The following is a 25,150-nucleotide window of genomic DNA, read 5'->3' as shown; positions in this document are numbered from 1 at the left end:
CATAGACTCCACTGAGCTTAACATATCTTCCCGTTTTTTTTTCAGAATACAGAATAGTACTAAACATACAATTACCAATCAATAAATATATATTGAATGAATGAATGAATGAATAAATGAATTGGTGCCCAATCTTTTTATACTTCATTCTTTAGAAAATAATATTGCAGTCTCAAAACATCATTAGTTAATTTAAATTTGTGAAACTGCTGGTCTCTGTGGTTGCATTTAGGTAAGAGAAGGAAGGAATGGTTATACACATATGTTCAAAGTGGCCCTCACTCCCCAGTTTTTCTCATAGCTCCAGGAGTGTGGATGAAATATCAGTTGCTGACAGTTCTAAAGACAAAAACTGTGGAAGGTTAATGAGCTCAATTAGCCTGTGTACTTTCTTCTACCAGAGCAAGATCTGAAGGGTAAACTGTCAATAAAATGACAATGGTTCTTCTAGCTTGTTTGACCTGCTACTCACTTATAACAAGCCTGAAGAAATACTCTGAGAAAGGAAGTGAGTTGTTTTTCTTATTTATTTATTTATTTATTTATTTATTTATTTATTTATTTATAACTATCCATATGGGGTTTCTAGATTCACAAATGACAGAGCTGCCAATGCTCTCTGGAAATTGGTAAATGTAGATGGCTGGTGAACTAGATAGGCAGCTGGTTCTATCATTAAATGATTGAGTGATCTCCTCAGTCTTAGTTCATACCCAGCATTCAAATTCTCCTTCTGTTTTTGTATGCATGAAGGGACTTACAGGATCAGAATATTTGGTTTTATCACTTTACACAGGCCCAAAGGTGTGCATGACCTTCCTAGTTTGCATAAGAACATACATTTGCTGCTGGAACGACACCTAGGTTTTCTGACACCATTCATATACTCACTGCACCATGATGCTTGGATTTCTTGTCTTGAGGCATACCTTACAGGGTTGGAGCTTGCTACAGTCTTCATATAAAGCCAGAAAGCAACCTCTGTCACAAGAAGGCCTTTGTCTAATATTTCTGCTTCTTGATTCAACAGAAAAAAGATGTCCTACTTGAGTGGAACTGTCTGAGGAAGGGTGGGAAACTGAAGATGTATTTGTACAGTGTGGTGGAAGCATCTATGAAAAATATAATATGTAGCCTTGGTGAAAGGAGTGCTAGTAGAAACAAAATAGAAATATCAGATCATATAAAAGAGCACAAATATGAAAAGTTCATTATGAAGAAGTAAAAGGATTAAGATGTGAAATACATAAAAACTCAATTGGTAAGGTTATTATTATTTTTTTGGAATTCTATGCTTTCCCCTCAATGACCACAGCACCATCATGCATGTGTTCACAAGCACATGCATGCATGCTTGTACACATGCACATATACAAACTCTCTCTTTACTTATATAAATGTGTCAGGGCACAAATCACTGAGGCTATATCATGCAGGTGTTTTCCCCTCAGCCATCCCAGTGATCTTCCTAACACTGCCTCTGATACCTCTATATTTATCTAAGACTTGCATCTCTCTGTGATACATTTGATTTTTGTCAGACTTATTCCAGAACATCCATGAGTATCATTAGCCTTTCTGTGTTTCAGACTGGTTACCTCTAAGGATGTTCAGAGGACATTTATTGAATGAGTAAGTGGAGCTGAGAATATTTTTGTAGAGTAATAAAGATAAAACTATGAGCATTTATAATCAGTATATGTACACATAAACCAATGGTATAATGCTGAGACAGCAGCTTGGAAAGCATTGTAATATCTAATAAACTGACACTATGCACAGAAGAAAAAAGAAAAATGTTAAAGGTCAAGACAAAGAATAGCATATGGAGAGTGAGGTCACCCAGACCCCAAGACAAATGCTGCCTTATCTCATATATGAGTCCTAACTTCAAATACTTTGCTTCATGTATTTAACATGGAGTGCATAAGGAAGGTAGGAAATCACAAAACGGCAATTGGAGTGGGGAGGATCCATTTAGCAAAGAGTAGCAATAGTCAAATATAGGTGAAATGAAAGTAGGTGGAGGAAATCCTTAGGACAGAACCCCACTACGGGTAACAGAGATGGAAAATAAGGGGCCAGGTGAAGGTTTAAGAAATGACGTGTTTGTAAAGAAGCTAGTTAGAAATGTAAGATCTTTCAACCCAAGTAAAAATATAATAGTATTTTTTAGACATCAGAACAAATGTGATAGTAAAAGTCATGGAGAAAATACTGGAAAGCCAAAGGTTTAAGCAGGGATTGGGCATGGGAGTGAAGAGAGGGAAGAGAAGGAGTTGGATAAACACAACTAAGAATTATGAAAAAAATTACAAGTCAATGCTAGATTGTAAGTTAATTAAAATATAATTTAAAAACTTTGTGTATGTTTGTGTGTATGTGCAGATGCCTGGAGAGACAAAATCATCGGACATTCCTGTAGCTGGAGTTATAGGTAGTTGTGAGCTACCTGGTGTGAATTCTGGAAATGAAATTTCAGTTTTATGTAAGAGCTCTTAACTACTGGGAGATCTCTCAAAATGCCAAATTTATTATTTAAAATGCATTTGAGAAGAAGTGAGCGAGGCTGGTTCCGGAAGACGTGGATCATTAAGTGACTATTGTAGTGCTATGCATGGCATATCTCCTTGTAAGTTGTTGGTCAGGTAGAGCCAGAGGCATCTATAGCAATGCAGGATATAATGAGACTAACTCTCTTGCTGAGGACACTACACACTATGGTTGCAGGATACAGAGATAGCAATCTTTAACTGACCAGAAACTTCCTGCTAGCTAACTTTTATAATGCCAATGCAGGAGTTTGAAGAGAAAAGAGGTTAGTGAACTTTTCCACACACAGACCCTGCATACTGCAGTGTTGACTTGCTAGAACGATGATGCGTTCATTAGTGCAAGAGCAGAAAGACTGCTACTGGGGGAGGCTAAATGCATTCCTGTTTGGATTAAAGTCTGTTACAAGAAGGAAAGAATGTATAGCATTTTAAACATGATAAAAATATCCCAGATCTAATCAAGAATCTATTGATATTGTTTCCTATATGGTCACATAAATATTTTTTATCTAGATTGACTCTGCTCTCAACCTTCACTAATTGCAGTGGGTAATGGATAATGCAGAGATGAATTTCCTCAAGGAATACCTTCAATGTGTTAAAAAATCCTAAGGAGCTTGGGCCAAGAATCACTTGGTTAAATCTGAGGCCTTTTGGTGTACAAGACAGGCCATAGCATTCCTGGATATACTGGGGGTGATGTCTGTCTATCTACTATTTATCTACTATCTATCTATCTATCTATCTATCTATCTATCTATCTATCATCTATCTATCTATCTATCTATCTATCTATCCATCCTATATATATGTGTATATATATATCCTTGTCAATGTTGTGTACTATACTATAAATAGTATATTAATTATAATATATAATATATTATTCTATATACTATGTTATACATATTATATAATATATTAATATTATAGTAATAATATATATTATAGTGTTCAACATTGATAAGGTCTCTGAACCAGTGACAATTAAACATTTGGTCATTATAGAGTTGTTCTAAAAATAATTGATAAATACATAAAAGAAAATATGTATTATTCCCAGAAGCTCTCACTTTATGATCTCCCCAGAAATGAGAAACCAGTACAAGCTCTAGGACTCTGCACAGTAATAAACTTACAGAATTACAACAAGGCAAAACTATAGGAAATTGAGATATGTGAGATCTGGATATTTTACAATGTTAAGTTCAGGTGATTGAAAGAGTTTGTAATTTTAAGTTCTCAAGTAGCAACTTATTTCTGTTTCTCTATTTCCTTCAAACTTTGCAATTTTCTTTTGTAATAAGTTATAAATTTTTATTTTGCCAAGCTATAAATTCTTTTTTTTTTTTACTGCCCATGATGTCCTTAAACATTTAAGAAATATGTGTTAATACCCTTGTTCCCTTCCTGGATGCTCCCCTTGGATGGTTAAGTTATTTAAATGTTTCATACTTCAGTTTTTTCAGTTCAAAACAGAACAGTAGAGATTCCCCTTCTGTGGATAACTGGGAAGACTCAGGATGATGGGGTGAAGTACTTGGTGATGAATCTGATTCACAGTGTGTCCTCAGTATGACAGAGGACAATGAGTTGCTTGGATTACCAGGCCCACAGTGTCAGCTAGCTCCTGTTTTCCTGTCTGTTCTTGACCAAGTCACTTAAAATCAGTTTCCTCAAGGTGACACCCTGGACATTCTGGCCTTGACTGTACAGTGAATAGACAACACTCTGGCCTTCTGTTGTGGTTACATTTTCATCCTTGTGATAAAGCGCCATGACTAAAAGCAGTACAGAAAGAAGCATTTATTTTGGCTTAGGGTTCCAGAGGGACTGTCAGTAATGGTGGGGGAAGCATGGCAGCAGACAGGGAGGTAACTGTCATCTCTAGTCACAGAATGTAGAGGAAGCAGTCTGGAAGTACTGCAAGGCTATCGATTCCCCAAACCCACCCCACAACCCAGAGATGGACGTTTTCCATCATGGCTGTTAAGAGTTCCATAACCCCTTCAAACAGTGCTACCAACTGGGGACCAAGTGTTCAAATATGTGAATCTACGGGGAGCATTACTCATTCAGAGCAATACACCTTGTCTTCTGTGCACTTGGGGAACACCTGTCAGTTTATAAACACACACTTAAAATTCACTTCAGTACCATTCAATTCGATATAACTCATCAGTTCACTGTAAGGTGTTAATTACACTCATTCAGAATAATGTCCCGAGATTTCAGATTTGTGTAGTACTTGGCATTTCTAAGTCAAATAGAAAGGCCATTTGTGAGGAATCTTCCTCTCTGCAACTCTTTCAAATCTGAACACATTCTGTCATTATATATCTCTTCTAGTGGACAGAAAGACTCTACTGCCTTAAGGACTTACAGGCCTTTTTCCTTAAATCATGAAGAAAACAATGTTTACCTAGGTGCTGGAAAATACACTTGTAATAACTAAGTGGTTCCAATTATTCTGTCCTTGAGGAGGGAGTTCCTGAATGCTGGCAAGCCTTTCCTGCAGGTTGCAGCAGACAAGCTGCTTGACTTTGGTGAAAACAAGACTGTGGATCTTGCAAGGTTCAAACAACAATGACATAAACAAAGCACCAATTATGATTGCAGGGAGGTAGTCAGTCTTTTCTGTTTAGTCAAATGTAATTGATTTCCCCTGGAGTGTTACTTATACCATAATGATTATTGGAAGGGAGACAACTTAACTGAATGAGTCAAACATAACATGAGATGGGGTTGCAGATCTTGGCTGATCTTGTTGCCCTGCCCTAAAGGCAGAGCTGGAGAAATGCAAGAAATGGAGGGAAGATATTTACTTCATTTTCTTGATATTTATTGCCTTTATGTCAGTATATTATTTTTGAACTTTAAAAAACTACTGTTTAGCAAAAGTTTTATTTATTTTATCTAAATGAATGCTCTATCTTAATGCAAGTCAGAAGAGGGAATCTGACCCATTACAGATGGTCGTGGGGCACCATGTGGTTCCTGGGACTTGTACTCAAGATATTCAGAAAAGCTAGCTGCTGAGCCATCTCTCCAGCCCCTTAAAACCTATATTTACTTATGTGTTATATGTGTGCTTGTAGGTTTTTCTGCAGGCCAGAGGCATTGAATTCCCCGAAAGTGAAGTTATGAACAGTTGTGTGCTCACAGTATGGGAACTGAAAGTTAACTCTGCTCTTTTGCAAGAATAGTACTAATTCTTACCTGCCGATCAATCTCTGTAGTCCTCAGTATTCATTTTTCGTACTAAGTCTTCAATTTATTATTATTTTTGTTTAAGCAAAGAGAGGAGGAGTTGAGGGTTGACAAATAAAATAGTAAATTCAAGTTAATTTGGGGGGCATTTTCTGTATTTAATTGATACCACTTTACTCTCATGTGTAAAAGGATGATTAAAATGTTTAAAATTCAAAGATTTATCCAAAAGTAATCTTTGTTTTGGAAACCTGTGGCCTCATATTTGAAGACTTTCTAGGTATAATATAATCTCAGCCAATTTCTATAAGCAGTTAAAACAGATGAATTAAAATTAATTCTATATTGAAAGATATGGGGTGACTCAAGTCATTGGTACAAACTTAGGCAGGGCCTAACTCATTATAAATTAAGTCATAGAGATTATTTTTAAATTTATCACACTATTAAAGTTCTCTGACTCTTACCTTCATTCTTTCTACCTACATCTCTGAAAAATGTTAAAAGAAAAAGACATTATTTTTTTCTGATAGCAATCAGAAAAAGATATGGAATAGACATCCTTCAGTTCTCCCATTTCTACTCCAGGTGTGTGCAAAAGAGATTTCTGGGAATCAAAATGATAATTCAGAGAGTATATTTTTTTCAGAGCAAAAACTGTTCAACTCAATGATATTTCAGAATATCTTCAGGTATACAGTTCCTTATTACCAGGTATTTGAATCTTTTTATACCCAGCACATATCTCAGCTTGTTATAAATGTACATTATATTATTTTATATGTGTACTTTTTAAAAAGAGTTTTAGGATGCTAACATTTTCCTGCCTATAGTATCTTTGTCACACAGTAGCCTGAAGATTCTTGATGTGTAATGCTATTGCATTCCTCTACTTTCTTTAGCTTCATTGAAATAGCATGTTCATCAAATGTTGTGACTTTGGCCCTCCACAAAATGGCTGTGCACATTGAAAATGTTTAGTAACCATGTGCTTGTTGCCTCTAGTTTGGGTTCTTAGATATTGTGTGTGTGTGTGTGTGTGTGTGTGTGTGTGTGTGTGTGTGTGTGTGTATTCTCAGTGATTTGTTGTGAAGTTGCTGAACTTAGATTTTTATAAAAATTTTAGCTTATGTCTGGTTGGTATAACTGTATATAATAAAATTATATATAATTTTATTATTTTATTATTATTATTGTATATAATAAAATTACTTCATGCAAATAGTATGCATTGTACACAGAGGAAGAAGGTCATTTACCTCTACTCTGCTTAGGGAAAATTAAATATGTTCCTTCCTTTGTTCTAACAAACTTAAGCAGCCCCCAAAAGCATCTTTTTGGTTATAATGTCATTTCTGCATGTTCAAATTACAGTGTTTGAGGAACTACTATGTCTGCCAAGAAGACAAGTTACTGGCCATATTTTGTAGTTGATAGAGCAATTACCCTGGACCAAACTAATGTTCAGGATATAGGTCTCACAGCTTCTGTGCTACTCTTGCATTAGTGTATTCACAGGTAGGAGAGATAGTAGGTCAAATTTTAATTGCTGAGTTGGTATTCACCTTTCTATTTTGGTAGCCTACAAAATACTTTCCTGCATTAAAGAGCCTAGTATGTAGGGGTGAAGGCTCCATCTAGGCACCAGCTCAACTTCTCCATGTTTAGTGTGGATAATGTCTGTAACAATGGGGCTATGTTGTCAGTTTTTAGAGAACATCCCTTGGTTTTGGCATCAGCTTGGGTTATTTGAGGATTTTTATGCAACCCTTTTGGTAAACAACTGAATTGAATGAAACCCAGTACCTCTCATAGAAGCCTTGTCTGGATTCAGGAGATAACTGGATAGAGTTGAAATTCTGTATTCCTCATTATTAGGAGTCCTCATTTAGACCACCTTTGAAAAATAGTCTACCAAGGTCTGATTTGACTTAATATCTACTGCACAAGAAGTATGCCACATCTTACACTGCTTGGGGAACCAAGAACTAGAGACTAAATAGTCAAGTGACAGGGTAAAACCAAATAATACTGGTATTAAAAAAATTAGTGGAGTGATTTCTAATGATATTCTACCATACTCATAGATCAGTTTCTTATCTGGTCATCATTCTTTAAGCAGCAGATTGGATAGATGCAGAGACCCAACTTTTACTCAATTATAACTTGGGAATGGTTCAAGCCTAGTGGGACTTTATGTTTGGTCCAGTCTATTAGGGTAGTGTTCCATCCTAGAAAAGTAAAGTAAATCTCCAGCCAGTATTTTCCCTACACTGTGCATCACTCAACTGCCAGAATGGTAGAATCAGACAATATTTCACTTAGATCATGCATTCTTGTGGAATTCTAATGTAGGCTGAAAAATTTGTAGGAAGTCTTGTGCAAGCAAGACAGTTGGAAAGAGCCAATATAGGTTTTAAGCAAATAACCATCTCTGCCCTCTAAAATGACTTTTTGGAAGGAATCTGACTTGAAAAAATTTGTTTGTAGAGAAATATATTCCCCAGAGGATTGCTGGAAACATTCAGTCTGTCTACAATTAGTGAAGTTTAACAGCTTAAATGAACCTTGAAATTACTATTAAAGTGAAAGATGCAAGCATCCAAAGAGTCTATGTGATTCTACCTACATGCTGGACCAGAATAGAGAAACCTATAGACAGATAAGCCAGACTAGTGTGTGCTGAGTATGAAGAAGGATTGGCTGGCATTAACTTTGGAGGTGATAACTATGCTTTAGTGTGTAGAAAAGTAAGTCACTGATACAACTTGGCAGGAATGGTACTGGGATTGAGTTAAGTGTTAGCTATATTCAGTGTAAACTTCATCTGAAAGCTTTCTTTCAAAAAATATCATGCAATGGTGACACAGGATGACAATGGAATGCTAATTGTCCACGATATTTGTAAGGCATTTTCTTGATTTGGGGAAGAGAGGATTACAGTTTGTAGAGCAAGACTGTTTTGGGAGAGAAGGCAGGTATGTTTTATCTTCATTAAGTCTTTCACAGACGTTTGGGTATAGCACACATAAAGGTTTTGGCTTTGGGAATAGAGGATCCACATACAGGATGCCTGTAGTGACCTGCCAACCTCAGATACGTCATCTCATTGCATGGAGATTTATTTTTCAATCTTCAAACAAGGAGAGGAAAGTTCACATGCACTCTCATGTTCATCTAGTGGGAAACTCTCTGATTTGTGAAACAAAGTGGGTTTGTAAAAGATTTGTCCCCATATAGAATTTTAAAGGGATTTTGGATGTAAGGTGTAGCAAATCCTGTAATCCCAGTATTCAGGAGGATTGTGGCAAGGTTGAGTCTAGCCTGTGCTATACGAGAGAGAATTGCAAGTATAGGGTAAAGAGAAAGACTGTGTCTCAAAAAAGTGAAACAATTTGAAGCAAACTTAAAAAAAAAAAAAAAGTGAGTGAAGAGATTGGTTCCGGCACTGGCTTTGTATTGTGTGCATCACTTTTCATTTTGTTCTTCCTTTTTTGATCTTTTCCTTTTCTCTTACAGTTTCCCTTCTAGTTTTATGACCTAGACACACATGTGCAGGTGCACCCCTCACAAACACACTCACACATGTGTGCATGTGCACACATGTTTAACAAATGTTTCATGACATATTAATAAATTTTGTTGTGACATTTACACAAATGTGTATGGTGTCCATTGACAAAATCCAACTCCCTGTGTGTGGCCTGACTGCCTCACATCCTTTCCATCTCATTTTGAAATTGATGTTTAAGTTAGTATATAAAAAATGCAAAGCAATGGGTTTCATTATGGCATTTGCAGACATAGGTTTTTTTAAATCAGTCTCTGTTCCTTCTCCTGTGTTCTGTTTTATGTCCTCCTTGGGGTGCTCTGCTTCCAACTTCCCAGTAATGCTCCCATGTAACATTTGCTCTTGGCCAACCTTTCTCCTTAAGACTTCTTATTCTTCTCTTATGGTCCCCTTTCTATTCTCATGACCTATACCGTATCTATCTATCTATCTGCCTATCTGTCTGCCTATCTATCATCTATCTATCTATCTATCTATCTATCTATCTATCTATCTACCTATCATCTATCATTTATGTGCATATATGTACATAAATGTATATGTATAAACTGAAATCTAGGATATGCATATAAGATTAATTTTTTTCTGACTCTGCCTTATTTTGCTTAACAGTATGATTTCCATTTATCAACACATGATAATGTTTTTCTTTATGAATAAATACAATTCCATTGTGTATATGTACCAGTGTTTCTTTTAGCCATTTCTATGTGAATGGACATCTGGTCAGATGCCCCATCTTGACTATTGTGAATAGTGATGCAATAAACATGAGTCTTTCTACAAGGATCTTTGTAGCACTCAGCTCTTTGGTATGTACCCAGATGGTATAGTTGGGTCAGGTGGTCTTCTTCTTTTAGTTTTTTGAGGAACCTCCATACTGATTTCCATAGTGGCTGTCATCAATTTACATTGCCACCTACACACTACCTTTCTCAACCCCCATTTCCTTAGAGGACATATGGAAGCTCATTTGGCCAAGCATATTCTTGGTTAACTATATCACTATCACAGTTTCTTGAAGTGTGTTCTATGAAACACTTATGGGTTATCTGAGTTGGACTTACTTTGAGAGTTCTTAGTTTATTATGTGCATGTGAATGCTGAGAATTGAAGGCATAGCATGCAGCATTTTCACCAACCTGATTTTAGAGAAACTTTAACAAATTCATTTTCTATATAGTGTCTCCTGAAACTAGGACTTTGAGGAGCACACTATTTGAAAAATGATAAACACTTGGATTTTAATAGGTTGTGATCATATCTGACTGCAATCTCAACACTTAGAAGGTTGAGGCAAGTGGATTGCTATATATTAGAGGCCAGCATGGGCTATGTAGCAAATAACAGATCAGCCAGTTTGAACTAAATAAAAAGATATGTCTTTAAACAAACAGATAAAACAGTTTGTGTGTAAAGCCTTACAAGTTTTTGTATTTTTACCCTGGGGAGATAGCTTAGCTGCTAAAATGTTTGCTGCATGAACATGATGCTCTAAGTTCAGTCTCTAGAACCCATATATAGCTTGCGTTTAGAATCTGAGTGCAGGGAAGGCAGACATGAGTGGGTCTCTGAGAATTGCTGGCCAACTAGCCTAGCCAAATCATCAGGCTCCAAAACAATGAAGCTCTGTCTAAATAAACAAGCTGTACAGAACCTGAAGAATAACACCCCAGGTTGATCTCCAGTCTCTGTTCCTGTGGACACATCCATACATGTGTGCCTGTATATGTACACACATTTAAGATGATTTTATACTTTTAAATTTAATCCCAGAGTCTTGGAAATTTTGGAAACCTTCAAGGATCAAGGATTCATTAATGATGCTATTATAACAAATTATAGAGATGATATTTGGGGGCAACTGAACTTGATGCCTCTAAAATTGTGATTCCACTGTGTTCTATGAGTTTATCGGAACAGCGCTGGTCTTACATCAGCCAGTGAGAAAACAGACATGCAATCTTCAAATCTAGAAGTCTTAGAAAGAATGTAGTAAGGTCGTATTAGATCAATGTAATTTTTCCTAAAGGCTGGAGTCTTATGTTACATTTAATTGTATTCCAACCATGTAGAGAGCAGCTCCAGTGATGGTGACTGAGTCTCCTCTAATCCTTTCTCTATACCCTGTGTTCACTTCCAGCAGAAGTCTCCATGCCTGCAGAAGATCTACCTGCCAAGGGTTCATTCATCTGGGCTCTGCACTCATAGGAAGGGTGTGAAACCAAAAGGAAGTTGCCAGTTGCACCCTCCACAATTAGATATACTTCCAAAAGGGCTCATTAACATTAAACAGCTACTGATCATTTCTGCAGTTTAGTCCTGGAAGTGTTTATGGCATTTATCCTTAACTCCCAATTCTTCTCATTAATGACCCCATTGAATAATTTTTCACTTGACTTTTCCTCTCTTTACTGGGTTATTATTGAGTATCCAACAGAACTGAGTATAGTGAGACTCAATAAAGAAGTGCAGAGCTAGCATTCAGATTACTGAATGCTGGGGTCAGTACAAAATACAAATTTTGAATATAAGTAACTCTAACCTTGAACATATGTAAGTCCTCAAATAAAAAATTCAGACATTTCCTTTTTGGGTTCAGGAAAGAGGGAGGTCATTTGTATTCCTTTCGTATTTTGAAATCTGCTGTATTCAGGATGTCAGTTTTGTTTATGACACCAACAAGTGGAACATTATTGGGCTAGTTGTTTGATTTCATTCTACTCCCTTCCAAGCCAGAGAGAGTGACAACAGAGTACAAGACACTGTTTGGAAAGACACTGTCAGATGCAGACAGCTTAGCTATTCAGTTGGCCTTAGCACATACTGGTGACATTTGATCTTGTTTGGTTCCTTGCTTGAAGGAGGCTTTGACTCATACATTCAATTCATGAACATATTATGCTATTGTTCTATGACAGGGACTATCAAGCATGAAGAAATTCTTGCCATCAGGTAACTTCAGTTCTGGTTTCTAGAGGCAGGGTTAGTGGGAGATAAGGGGAAAATGAAACATTTAAATGACAGTGAGTTTATGGAAAGAGTATAAGGATCACAGGCTAAAACAGTGTGAGATGCAACTGGGGTAGAGTGTCAAGAAAAACCTTTGGGGTCAGTGTTTTCAACCTGTAAGTAATGGCCCTTTTGTGTCGGTCACATATCAGAAATTCTGCATATCAGATATTTACACCATATGAAATGGCACCGAAATAATTTTATGAGTTGTGTCACCACAGCATGAGGAGCTGTGTTAAAGGGTTACAGCATTAGAATAGTTGAGAACCACTGCCTTAGGAGGTGGCATTTGGGTACAGCTGGAAGAGAGAAATTGCCAAGAAGATCAGCAAAAGCATTCTAGACAGAGAGAAAGGGAAGAAAAAAAGCTGAAGTGAAAAAGCTTGCACTCATGGTGGGTCTAGGCTGACTGGAATGAGGTGGTGATGGAAAAGCAGTGCATGATGGGTATTGTGTTACTGAAGTCAGCATCAGGCCAGGGGTGGCTTTGTACTCGTAGCAAAGCATATGATCTCTATGAGAGAAAGAATTTTGTGTTCTTCCTTCTGTTGGTGGCCCAGCAGGTATAGTCATGTCAGTCACAGTCGGATGTCATAAAATGTGGGCTGAATAAACCTCACTCTAAGGGAGACACTAGAGCTTTTCTTGCTGTCACGCTGGGGATGGATTCACTGGAAGCAGAAAATGGAGAAATGTGGGGGCTTTTCCTGTAGCCCTGATAAAAGAGGTAATAGCTGGAGCTATGGTGGTGGTGTCGGTACAGAGAATTGGAGACCTCAGAACCATGCTTCAGGGTCTCAATCCCTAGCACCAGGTGATGGGATGAATGCAAAGAAGGTTAATTGTACTTTTTTGTACTTTTTCATTTTGCAACTACAAAAAGGGATACAAGTGAAGGTATCCAGGCTTTAGTTGGGCATTCCATGCCTGGGCTCCATGAAGCAGCCGAAGACAGTGCAATGTATGTATTATGTAACTCTACAAACTGGATGAGTTGAGAATGAAGATCACAGCAGAGAGGGTCCAGAATAAGAAACATATGTCCTAGCATCTGAGGTTGGGCAGCAGTGCAGAACTCGGCATAGAAGATTAAGGCCTGGCCTGAGATATAAGGGGAGCTCTAGCATGGAGTCAGAAGAAAAAAGCAGTGAGCAGTTGTTGTCCAGCTCTGTGGACTCCTCTGAGAGAGTTTTAACCTGTGGACAGGAAAGCAGTCTTCCTTTACATCTGGTATTTGAATTTGAAGGCCATCCTCTGGTACTGAACTTTTTGTTTCTATTTGAAAAATGATTAAACTACTGTATTAAAAAGTACTAAGAATAAACAGTGTGGCAAGAAGGATTTTCAGTGGAAACATGAAAACAGAGCCAGATTGACCCAACTGAATTATGAATGGGAATTCCTGGCTGGAGAGGAAAAATTAAACATTTTTTTTCCCTCATGAAACCCCACTGAAGAGACGGTAAGCGGATTTCTTTCAAGTATGAAGCTACAAGTTCAGAGGAAGAAGAACAACCAAATATTCAGATTGTAAAGCTGTTGAACAAGATGTCGTGACCACCGCTGTGGTAGTGTACCCTTTGGGCTGGCTATCATGTATAACCTCAACTCACCGCAAGGTTGCACAGTCAGAACTAAAGCCCTCATATCATCTCTTGTTTGGAGTTAGAGCCATGCTGACTTTTGGGACTCTGTGTAATGATCCCCGAAAGCAATGTGGCTGGTGATGCCCAGCCCCCACCCTCTGGAGTACAGGAACTCTGGGATGACGAGGAAATAAGATGAGCTGAATCAAGATTGGCAGAGTTTGTTTAAGATGCCAGGCATGGTGGCACATATCTTTAATCCAAGCATTGATTGCAGAGGCAAGTAGACTCTGAGTTTGAGGCCAGCATGGTCTATGTAGAGTATTCTAGATCAGCCAGGGCTACATGGTGAGATTTTCTCTCAAATCCCTTCCCACAAGAAAGAAAGAAAGAAAGAAAGAAAGAAAGAAAGAAAGAAAGAAAGAAAGAAAGAAAGAAAGAAAGACAGCTAGACACCATTGGGAGTTGTTAGGCAAGAGCCCTTACCCACACTAAAAAAACAGCATGTATTTATTCATGTATCATCTTCGTGTGTGTGTGTGTGTGTGTGTGTGTGTGTGTGTGTTTGTGTGTATGTTACTGAGGACAGAACTAGACTCTCCCAAATATTAAGCAAGTACTCTGCCATTGAGCTGCCATTTAGATTAAAAAAAAACCTGAGACTGAAGCTCTACGTTACCCATGCTGGAAATCCTGCCTCAGCCTCCCAAGTAGCTGAACTTAGGGGCACAGGCCAGCAGCACAGGTGCTGATGCTGAATTCTTCACAGATCATAAACAGAGTTTGTAGATTTATAGTTACTCGGTACCAGTTATGAATGCAGATACTAAGTTACTTCTCCCAGAGCCCTTACTCATCCGTCAGCACGCCAAAATGCTGACAGCAAAAGCTTTGTCTTCCTGCAGGAGTCTGAAAGATTTCCTCCAGGGAGCATGACCTGCCTGAGTCCAGATCCAAGATTTGATGTTCCCTCGACTTAATGACCCAGCTGGGTCTTCTGCTGAGATTATTACAGTGTTCACCACTGTTGTTCTTTTCTCTCTGGAATCTTCCCCAAGAGAGCTGCTTTGAAGGGTTGCTCTATGGGCTTTCTATCTGGCTATCAGAACTGTTTGTTCTTCTTCCACTTGTCTCTAGTGTTTGTTTGGGGGGAATAAGATGCCTTTCTAAGACTGTGTGTTCTTCTTGAAGGAACTCGGGCATTTCTCATGCTCAGGGGCGTGATAAGCAGTGTGGCTACCATAGGCAGGATTCCAGATGACCTCTCAGCTGTCCGTCACAATACTCATTTTTTTGTTACTGTCTCAGTTTTATAACCTAAGCCAGTATTTCTTGTTGCATAATTTTCTCCCTTTGCCAGTATATACATGAAGACAAATGGCACACTGTTTACTCACAGAGCATCTTCCTTCTCTGGTCTGAAACCAGCATTTGTAGATATACAGAAGTGGCAATGGCCTGGAGTTGGCTATGCATAGTTCATTCAGTGGGATGAAGATAGAAATAGATTGTTTTGTTTTGTATTTAATTTGTTCTTTTAGTCTAAAGCTAATACAGCCACACAAAAGAATTTTAAATCGAGAAGAAAGAGAAATTCTTAAAGAGTTCAGGGTACTCAGGGATCCTCTGCTGTGTCCCTTTCATTTGAAGGTATATTGCTTTTGGAGGCTTATGGACTTTGTAAGGCAAGTCACTACTATTCCCAACTCTGAAGAGAATGCATCATGTGCTGTGGTGTGCTGCTACTGGTGGTGCTGCTGCTGGTGGTGCTGGTGGTTGGGATAGTGGTGGTGGTGGTGGTGCTGCTGCTGCTGCTGGTGATGGTGCTGGTGGTCCGGCTAGCGGTGCTACTGCTGTGTGCTGCTGGTGATGGTTGGGTGGATCTGGCAAACATAGCCCACTGATAAGCAAAATTTTACCCAACAAACAAAAGACAACATTTAAGAATACAGTAGCTTTGGAGAAGTAAAAGTAAGAATTCGAAGAAGAAATACAACAGCCTGATCTTTCTTACGTGCTGCTCCCTCCAAGGTGTATTTCAGTCTCTCACATCCAAGCTCAGAAGACCCAACCCTTTCTTTTTCATAATTTGAAAACTTAAAGTCAAATGTAATTATATGAACATGTTCCATTAAGCCCTACCATGAATTTGCTGGTGTTTGTTATCATCTTTTATTTCTTGCCTATGTTGTCCTTATAAAATATGGTAAATGGTTTCCAGTCTTTTAAGCCACAGGCATTTGAGAAGTTTTTCTAGACAGCTCCTGAAATAAACTATAGAGTGGTCATCAGACAGGCCAATGTCTCTTCCTTAGCTTTATTTCAGTGCTAGGCAACAGCACCGTTCCTGTTCCTGTTCACTCAGTTCCACTGGCATTGTTTTTTTTTTTTCCTAGTTCTCATAATGTATCCTTTAAATTACATAAACTACAGGCAATAAGTCATCAAGTTGGTGGTCTTCACAAGGACTGTTCTTTAGGGGATTGTTTGTTGAGCAGGAATGAGGAAAACTGCAATTGTTGTTACTTGATGCTTTTTTTTTTTTTTTTTTGCAACTTTATAGGAGAAGGGACATTGTCCTTGGAAAGCATCCTGCATATACACAATCAATAAGTGCTTGCAGTTAAAAGAATGTGTTTTGAAAAATGAGCCACTTCCCTGTGGTCTCAAAATGGTGTAATATTGGAGTAGAAGTATATATTTAGATGAGAGAAAATATTTGTGTTTCGGTATGGAAATAGAAGATATAGCTAGAAGCTATGGATGAGAAAATAGTGTGAACATAAAAGGGCTGAAGTCAGAAAGTACAAAAGAGAACACAGGGATGTTAACTTGATGCTAGAGTATGTCATCTGGCTTTTATCCTGAATCTGAAAATTGAATCATAGAGGGTAATAAGTCAGGGCAAGAGCTCAGCACAGGGATCCAAGAGAGGAGGAGCAGAAGGCTCAGAAGACAACTGACAGACGGAGGATGAGACAAGAGGAAGGAAGAGTACAGACTATGCTGTCTTCTAAGGATGGGATTTATTTTTTTGAAATAAATCTCATATATAGTCATAGAGTGGAATGTTACTCCTGGCAGTTTGGAACTCCAGACTGTGACCCTTCAGTAGCAGGAGCCTCCTTTCGCACTGCCGTTGTCCTCCAAGAGAGTATTAGAGGGACAACATACTCCGCAGACTCTCAGCTTTGTTTATTTAGGTACAAAACCACTGTCAGAGCTGAAATTCTTAATTCAAATTCTTGTTTAAAATCACTCTCAATCTATAACAACAATACAGGTGTCTGTACAGGGATTCTCTACACTGCCTTTCACATAACAAAACTGTGCATTAAGCCCAAGGGAATCCTCACCTATTGAGTCCAACAACTAGAATTATTACCCAGCTGTTGGAATCTGAGGCCTAAGAAAGTCCCATTGGTTTTGGCAAGTTTGCCTGGATGCTGTTCATAAAATGAAAGCACTTAATAATAAAAAAAAAAAAAAAAAAAAAAAAAAAAAAAACCAGAATCCTTCTAGTTCTGTCTTCCAGCAACCTACCTAAGAATTTTCTCCATGGTCAGTCAGTTGACTTTTCTATTTCATTGAAGCCTAATTGAACTCTATTTTGTAGAGGTTTTCATCGAGTGGGACATTGTGGAGGTATTCATTTACTGCAATTGTTGAAACAGGACTTGCTGTAAGGACTTTATGTTGCTGTTTGATGAAAAAGATTTGAGAGAACAGATAAGAGAGAATAAACTCAAACCACTCCCAAGGCTAAAAAATTAATTGAGTTCAATTCCATGGCGTGGTTTCTTTATTTAAATATATCTAGTACTGTCTGAAGAGTTTCAGATCAGTGGCATATTCCATACAAAAGAACAAGGTAATGGCATGTTCAGGTCAGAGAGAGAAAACATGATTTCAGATATTTCAGGAAGAGGTCAGAACAGCAACAAACATCCAAATCTGATTATAATCTGATCCTAGGCAATTAAAAATAATTACTTTCTTTCATAATTGACCTTGTGGGCATATATAAGCTAGAATCTAGTCTAAATAAAACTAAATTAGAGAGTCAAAATCTAACGCTAAAAGAAAAATATAATCGAATCATCTATAGTGATTGGATAACCCAGTTAAGTAGCTTGGAGGATAATCAAAAGGTAAATGAATTTCTCATCTTCTGGGATGATATGCCCTTTTTTTCTAAAATTTAGGCTTCTTCGATGAGGAAGGGTAGCAGGGACCCCTAGGTATAGTAGTGGGATTTTATCTTCATGTAGCAAGTGAAGTTCTGTCCCATGAAGCCTCTATCCTCCAATTGCTGATAATGCCTCTGTAAATTATAGCTTTTAGCCAATTCTCAGGGTAGAGTTCGTCTTCTGCTTTCAAGATCTTTCCATTGGAATGTAATTTCTACTTGTTCAAGGTACGATATTTCTTCAGTCATTTCTCCCCGATTCCTCTGTAGGGAATACAAACCTTTCTAGCAGCCCAATTAAATTGCAAACATTGGCCATAGACAATTTTCGATAAACTAGGTATAGGGGGCTTTTGTTAGGAGAAAGAATTATGTTGTGTGCATTAGCATTATACAGAACAGCCTGTTTCTTTCAAAAGAACACCTAAACAAGACAAGGCAGTGGGAAAATCTGCACTGGGCACCCAGATACATGCACAGAGAGTATTTAGTTTTTGGTAATCAGACAGAGCTACAATTAAAGAACATCTAAGCGATAATAGTCTAGGTTTGAGATCTGGTTCTATTTGGCAAAATACATTTCTCTTTGAACATTTATGTCAGGTTTAAAGTGATTTTGTTTAGGCAATTTTATCTATCTTTTTAATGTTTATAAGGATAGAGAGGCAGACAGTTAACTCAAATCAAAAGAGTTTAATGACATATCTAGTGTACAGAATATTCAAGTTTTAACTTAGGTGATTTATTTTGCTCTTTCTGAATAAATTAACAGTTTCTAGAGTGATATATATACGGGCATTTTCTTTAAAACAAAAACATAGAAAAACAAGGAAAACAAGAACGCCGTCAAATGCTATCGTAGTTCACTGCAGGAGAGAGCAATAATCATCTTTTATAGAAATCTTTACTTCAATACCAAGTAGCAGAGAGCAAGTAAACATGTAATTCTGCCTGATTTATTAAATCATTTGTTCAACACATAATTGAAGACCCAGAATGTACGTTGCATTGAAGCAGACTCAGTGAGAAGCACAGGGGAAATTTTCACTGCAGTTGGAGAAGAAATGAGACACACATGAAAAATTAAATCCAAAGCAAGATTAAGTGTGAAATGAGCCACATCCTGTATCAAATGAAGGCAAGATTAAATAAAGACTGAATCATCATGAATGATGTCATGAAAGACACAAACCTCCAGAGCGATCATGTTAACTAGTGTACACAGCAAAAGAGTGCAACTGAAGCCAAGAGTCTATATAAAGATAGAGACGTGGTGATTGATGCCTTTTGAGAGAAACCCTCCAGCCCGTGAGTTTGCTCTTCGACCAGAGGATGAGGAAATATAAGTCAGCAAGGGAAGCTATTGAGCTACAAAATTATTTTTGATCTAATGCCTCATAACATGGTGACAATGGCTTTTTGCAGAGGAAATGGAATGACAATGAGCAGGCTGATTTGGAGAAAGAAGAGGAACTAAGAGGAAGAAATAAAGTAGAAAATAAAAAAAAGCCTTGGAGGGCTAGTCATTCCGTCAGAGGATGAAGGTCATCACAATGGAAAGAGGATGCTTGTTATGAGTAGTAGCAAGACAGTTTGTCATTTTGAAACTTACATGACTGTAAGAGGTGATGGCTATTTTTTTAGTGGTTACAGTCTATGTGTTAGAAGCACCTTGGTGATAAGAATAGACACCTTTAAATTGCCACTTCTTTGGCTCAATACAATGAAAACCTACCAACGGGTCCTGTTTATTAGGACTGTGTCAGGAGCCAGGATTCCTGCTTATGATTCACACTAAGAAAAAATTTTTTCTGGCAGTGGGGTCAAATAGACCAGCTTTCCCCAAAGTATCTGTTTATGGAATTTTAAACACCGAAGCATGCTCCTAGGGAAAAAAGTGCTCCAAAACTATGTTTGAAAATACCAAGAACTATTTTACTTGGAGATCATACTACTCATGGGCATGGTAAAGGTACATTGCAATCCCTTTTTGCACGGAACACTGAAATAGCCCTCAGAATTAAGGTTCTACTAAATAAATACTAAGGCAGAAAAACTTGTTCCTAACTGAAAAATAACCTAGGGCTATAGGATGTGGAGAACGAGCTAAGGCAAGCAACCATTCAAGGAATCTAAGGCCAAGAAAGAATAGAAATTAAAAGGAATGAATTAGAAGTAAATGCTAGTCAAATGAAATTGCAACCATATATTCCCATATATGTGAGGAGAGAGTTCAATACAGGCACCCAGGAGCTGGGATCAGCATTTCCTAAACCAAGAATGATATCAGTGGACTCTCTTTAACTATTACGCACTGTGCCGAAGAAGAAAAGGATTGTAACTATAGTTATCTCGTAGATTTAAAATTTTGGACCTGGGAATGAGTGTTTATGTTTTCTTTCTTCCAAGAATTTTAACTCCAATAAGAATGAGGAATGATCATAGACCTTTCTAGATCTGGTGGCTGCCTCCAGCTGAAACAGATTTTGGGATTAGTCAGAAAACACAATTGTTTTCTTGATGATCTGAGTGAATCTGCATCCTATATGCCTGGCAAATATTGACAGCCAGTGGCAATACCAAGTTGCTGTGTTGGTCGTCGTTTTTTTGTTGCTGTTGTTGGCTTTTTTTTTTTTTTACTCAGTGTATGAAGGTTAAATGCTACACCCAATGACATATAACAACAGGGAGGCAACAGACTATATAAAAATCTATTGCTCTCCAAATCATTCTCCTCCTTCTCAACTGACCTAATCTTCATGATAGCTCTGTGCATCACAGTGGGTTTGTGTGATGTTTTGACACTTGCCAACACCACCATTATTAACAAAAGAAGCACAGGAGACACAGTGCTAAGTTTGTTACTGACACTGTCTTGTTTAGTCTCCATAGCAATTCTGTGAGTTAGGCATTATGGGCACAGCCAGGAGGCACTAGTTCTGTCACTGTTGACTAGTCACTATCAGTTAAAAGATGACAGTTACCCCCTTCCTCTGGATGTCCCCAACTTCTGACCCTGGGCCTGGCTTAGTTTTCTACTTACAGTCAATGTATTCTCTTGCCTCAAATCTCGAGTAGACAGCAAGAGTGAACAACAAACTAGACCGGGCCAAATTGGCTGTCATATAAAACCAAAGTAACATTTTTGTGATTGATTTTTAAACAAATATTTTCTCTACATCTTAATTAGTTAATTTACTTACTTATTTTACAGATTTAGAAAAAAATCAAAAGATTTTGTATTGTAAGATGATACAAAATTTAAATTTCAATGTACACAAAAATGTTTTTTTTGAGGACAATTTGATTCATATACCTGCTGTCGGTATCTTCTCTTACGTTACCTCACGTGAGTTGAATAGCTGAAAGAGATCGAAGGACTTCTAGTCTAGAACAGCATGTTGGCATTTTCCACAGAAGAACAGAAAGGAGTCAGAAGCCATGCATTGTCTACAACATGCAGAGGAGATACAAGCAGACTTCAATTTGGTTTAGTCCTGTCTGGAGGAGCTGCATGGGGGTCTTTCCTGAAGCTGTCCAGTTCTCTATGCTTTTGGAAAGCAACAGCAGTGCCACGCTTGCACTTCGGATGCAGACTTTTAGTGAAGCACTACATACAGAGCATAAAGCAAACCACCAGAGCCATTTGGAGAACGGAATCCACTAGTGTGTCAGTGCCCTTCCGGACCTCCTGCTGTTCACACAAACATGGGCGTATCAGAGTGGTTGTTGGAGACCACAGCACAGAAGAGAAATGAAGAGAAACTGCCACAAACTAGACAGGAAGGTGGAAGAAACACATCCTGGGAGAAACACAGTTGTTTTCCTCTAGGTGAGCAGTACTCCTTTTCCATGATGGTGGATTAATCCACTTAGTCAGTGAAGCTCAGCTAGTCAACCCACCCTTACCTGACATGACCATCACTAAGGTCATCACCAAACCCAGTATATTGCAAGATGCATGAGGAACACTAGGTTGAGCCCACAATTTCACGTTCTTGACAAAGCTTCACTTGATCCTAAGCCTATTCTTATACGAAAGAAATAAAAAACAACCACAGTTGTTCTTTCACACAGAACATCTGCTCTTGGCAGTTTATCTTCTCTTTTGTGATACACACACACACACACAGAGAGAGAGAGAGAGAGAGAGAGACACACACACACTTCAAGTAATTATCCCACTTTATCTTTTTTTCCACAGCACACTTTATCAAGAAAGCTGCCAGTTCCACTTAGTAGAGTCTGGCTTAAGTCCTACAGGGGAGGAGGAAGAAATCGTCACATAATCCCCAGAGCTTCCAAACAACTGTACTCATCCCTAGTTGGCAAGGCTGGTGGCAGGGAATGCCAAGTCAGCATGTATTTGTCTCTTAATTTCTATGCATTTTCCCTTGTTGTATATACATAATTAGAGCTGTACAGAGCCAAGAGCATGGAATGTGTCTCTGCTGTTCTGTTTAAGGTTCTCCCACTTTCTATAAAATCACAACAGGTCATGCTTGTTTCTTGGCTATGAAATGCTCTTGAGCAGGGATGTATTTAGTCATTTATATGTTAGTGTAAGAGAAAAGAAACTATCTTGCGGCTCCTTATGCATCACACACACACACACACTTTCCCCATCTCTCTTTTCCTTTATTTCTTCTTTCTTTTTTATTCCCCTGCACTTTCCCTCACTTTTCTTTTTCTTGTTACCCAACTTTTTCTATGTAGAATGGAAAAATTCCATCTTCTTAAGAAGGAATTAGAGCCACTAGACAGCCAGGCACAAGAGGGCATCTGGGAGTGTACCAGAACGCTACTCAACAATTAAACATATAGGGGATATTTACTTCAAAACATGGACACCACTGTTTGGTCCACAGAGTCACATGGGAGGTAATAGAGACAACCCGAGAGAGATGAGTCAGTGAGGAGAGAAAGTGATTTACCTCTATGGCACAGTCACTCAACCAAGCATTAAAACCACCTTTGAGGTAGAAAGCAGAGGCTCAGGGAGGGTACTGCTTAAAGCACTCAGGTACAGATAACTTGAGGGAGTTCCGGTGCACTGGCCTTTTTTTGTGTGTGTTTGGAGCAACCTCATACACCTAAACTGGGTTTATGCACAGTACACTCTTCTGCATAATCTGGAAGAGCGGTCTCATCTGGGCAGTGTAGCCAAAATACAGAGCTGGGCAAAATTTTCCCTTGTACACAACTGACTCTGCACAGTCGCTGTTGACTCGGGAGGCTAACTGAGAGTGCTAAGTTCCACACATTCTTCTAAAATGACAATCTGAGATTCACAGTCATAGCTTGGAGTGAAAAAGCTGAGGTTGTTTACCATCTGAGTAATACCTGCACTTCTCAGGGAAGTGCTACCTGAACAATCAAAGAGCCCATGTCTGGGGCAGGCATCAGGAGAGAACTTGCTGAGAGGAAAGACCTCTGTGTTATATGCTCTGGATCCCTAAAGAGTTTGGAAATTTCTTTAGTGTGTGGCCACTAGACTCCAAATTGCAAAGGGAAGAGATAGGATGAGGTCTGTTCCCAGCTCTTGCCCAATTCTAGAAGAATGCATACTTCCTCTTTAAATAGTTGAGCAAAATCTAAATTGGCACCACTTTCCTTGCTGTGTTCTTTCTCCCTCTTAGACATTCTTCCTCTGTCACACTCTTTCCCCTCTCCTCAGGCTCCCTCAGAACCCAGAACCATGTGCTGCTGTTTGCAAAGCCACAGGTGCTCTTCTGTGAGATCCAGTGTGTATAGCTGGCCTCAGTCAGCGCTTCCTGCTTTCAGGTGTAAGTATCCAAGGTTTTCTACTTTGCTTTCCCTTTTATTTTTCCTGCTTCTCTAGGGAGTGTGGACCCCTAGAGTAAATGTGTCCTCCAAACTCCCCCCTCCCTGTTTCCCTGAGATTCAAGTTTCCACACTGTCTTTCCCTGACAAATGTTAATATAAACTCTCAGCAACTCACCTTGGAAAGCCGCAGGACAAAAGTGTCTGGGGGAGTATGTTCTATTGTAGCCATTGGTCAGGCCAGAAATATTTCAGCCCAGCAGTTATCAGTGTAATAGGAAAATAATAATAATACTCAATGCTCAAAAGGGAGACACACAGCTGTCCTCGCGGTGATACTCACAGTTCAATGGCGTTCCGGGGGAGGTCGGTCGGAATCTCGGTCACCTTGCTATCTTGGCAGAGGAAGACCCTGTTAGAGCAATGACACAGCCAGTGATGACATCCAGACCCTGAGCCCAAGAATGCCAGCAAGGAGACCAGGAGCAAGGCCATGCTTATTTATCCATCCACCTGCTTTCTTCTAGCAGCGAAAACCTCCACAGATTCCTCAGGCTCCTCCAAACACTGTCTGGATAAGAGAGATCTGCTTGAAGAACAGACAAAGTCACGTGACCAACCAAGCGATGCTTTTTTTTTTTTTTTTGTTGCTTCCAGGCAAGTAAAATTAATACGTGTCAGTAGTGATTATATGTACTAATACGTGATTAATATGTGCTTAATATTTGTCAGTAAGCTTCTGCGTTATCCTTCATGACCTGTATTGTTTTATTTCTTGACCCTTGGAGATTCACATTATTTTACTGCACAGGGATCGCTACTGGTCACCACTCTCTTTTCTTCAGTGATATCACTGTTCTCCCCCACCACAAGCGCATCCATATAATACATCTTTAACATACCGATGTGAAGGGGACAAAATTTACCTTTAGTAATTGGCATTGCTGTTTTCCTGTGATCCATCTGATATAAACCATACATCTGGGTTATAGTCATCCTGTGATTAACAACATAAGCTAGTGTTAAACAGACTTGGGGAAGGTGGATTAGCACTAGGTCTCTGTGAGTGGGAGGCACCTGTGATCGGGTTCTCTGTGGAGACAATTCACTTGTGTGACCTCAGGCAGCGTGGGCTGCCTCTGGTCGCAGTGTTCAGTCATGCGTACTCTTTCTGGCATCTCTTCTCTTTCCTTTCCAGACTCTGACAACTGTCCTTCTTTCCTATTTCAATAGTTGGCAT

General features: G+C 38.7%; 1 protein-coding gene across 1 annotated transcript in view; it reads right to left on the bottom strand.

Annotated features, from left to right (window-relative positions):
* The window catches only part of Fshr (follicle stimulating hormone receptor), a 184,097-nt gene extending 159,636 nt beyond the window's left edge, over window positions 1–24,461 (bottom strand). Inside the window, exon 1 of the mRNA XM_034514244.2 lies at window positions 24,254–24,461. Within this exon, the coding sequence (XP_034370135.1) occupies window positions 24,254–24,405 (152 nt within the window). The 5' untranslated portion in view covers window positions 24,406–24,461. The remainder of the gene's footprint in view (window positions 1–24,253) is intronic.
* Window positions 24,462–25,150: the final 689 nt, after the last annotated feature.

The sequence above is a fragment of the Arvicanthis niloticus genome, chromosome 11 (genome assembly GCF_011762505.2).
Source record: "Arvicanthis niloticus isolate mArvNil1 chromosome 11, mArvNil1.pat.X, whole genome shotgun sequence".
In the NCBI taxonomy this organism is placed as follows: Eukaryota; Metazoa; Chordata; class Mammalia; order Rodentia; family Muridae; genus Arvicanthis; species Arvicanthis niloticus.
Note: the sequence above shows the minus strand (reverse complement) of the source record. Positions and strands in the feature narration are given on the sequence as shown.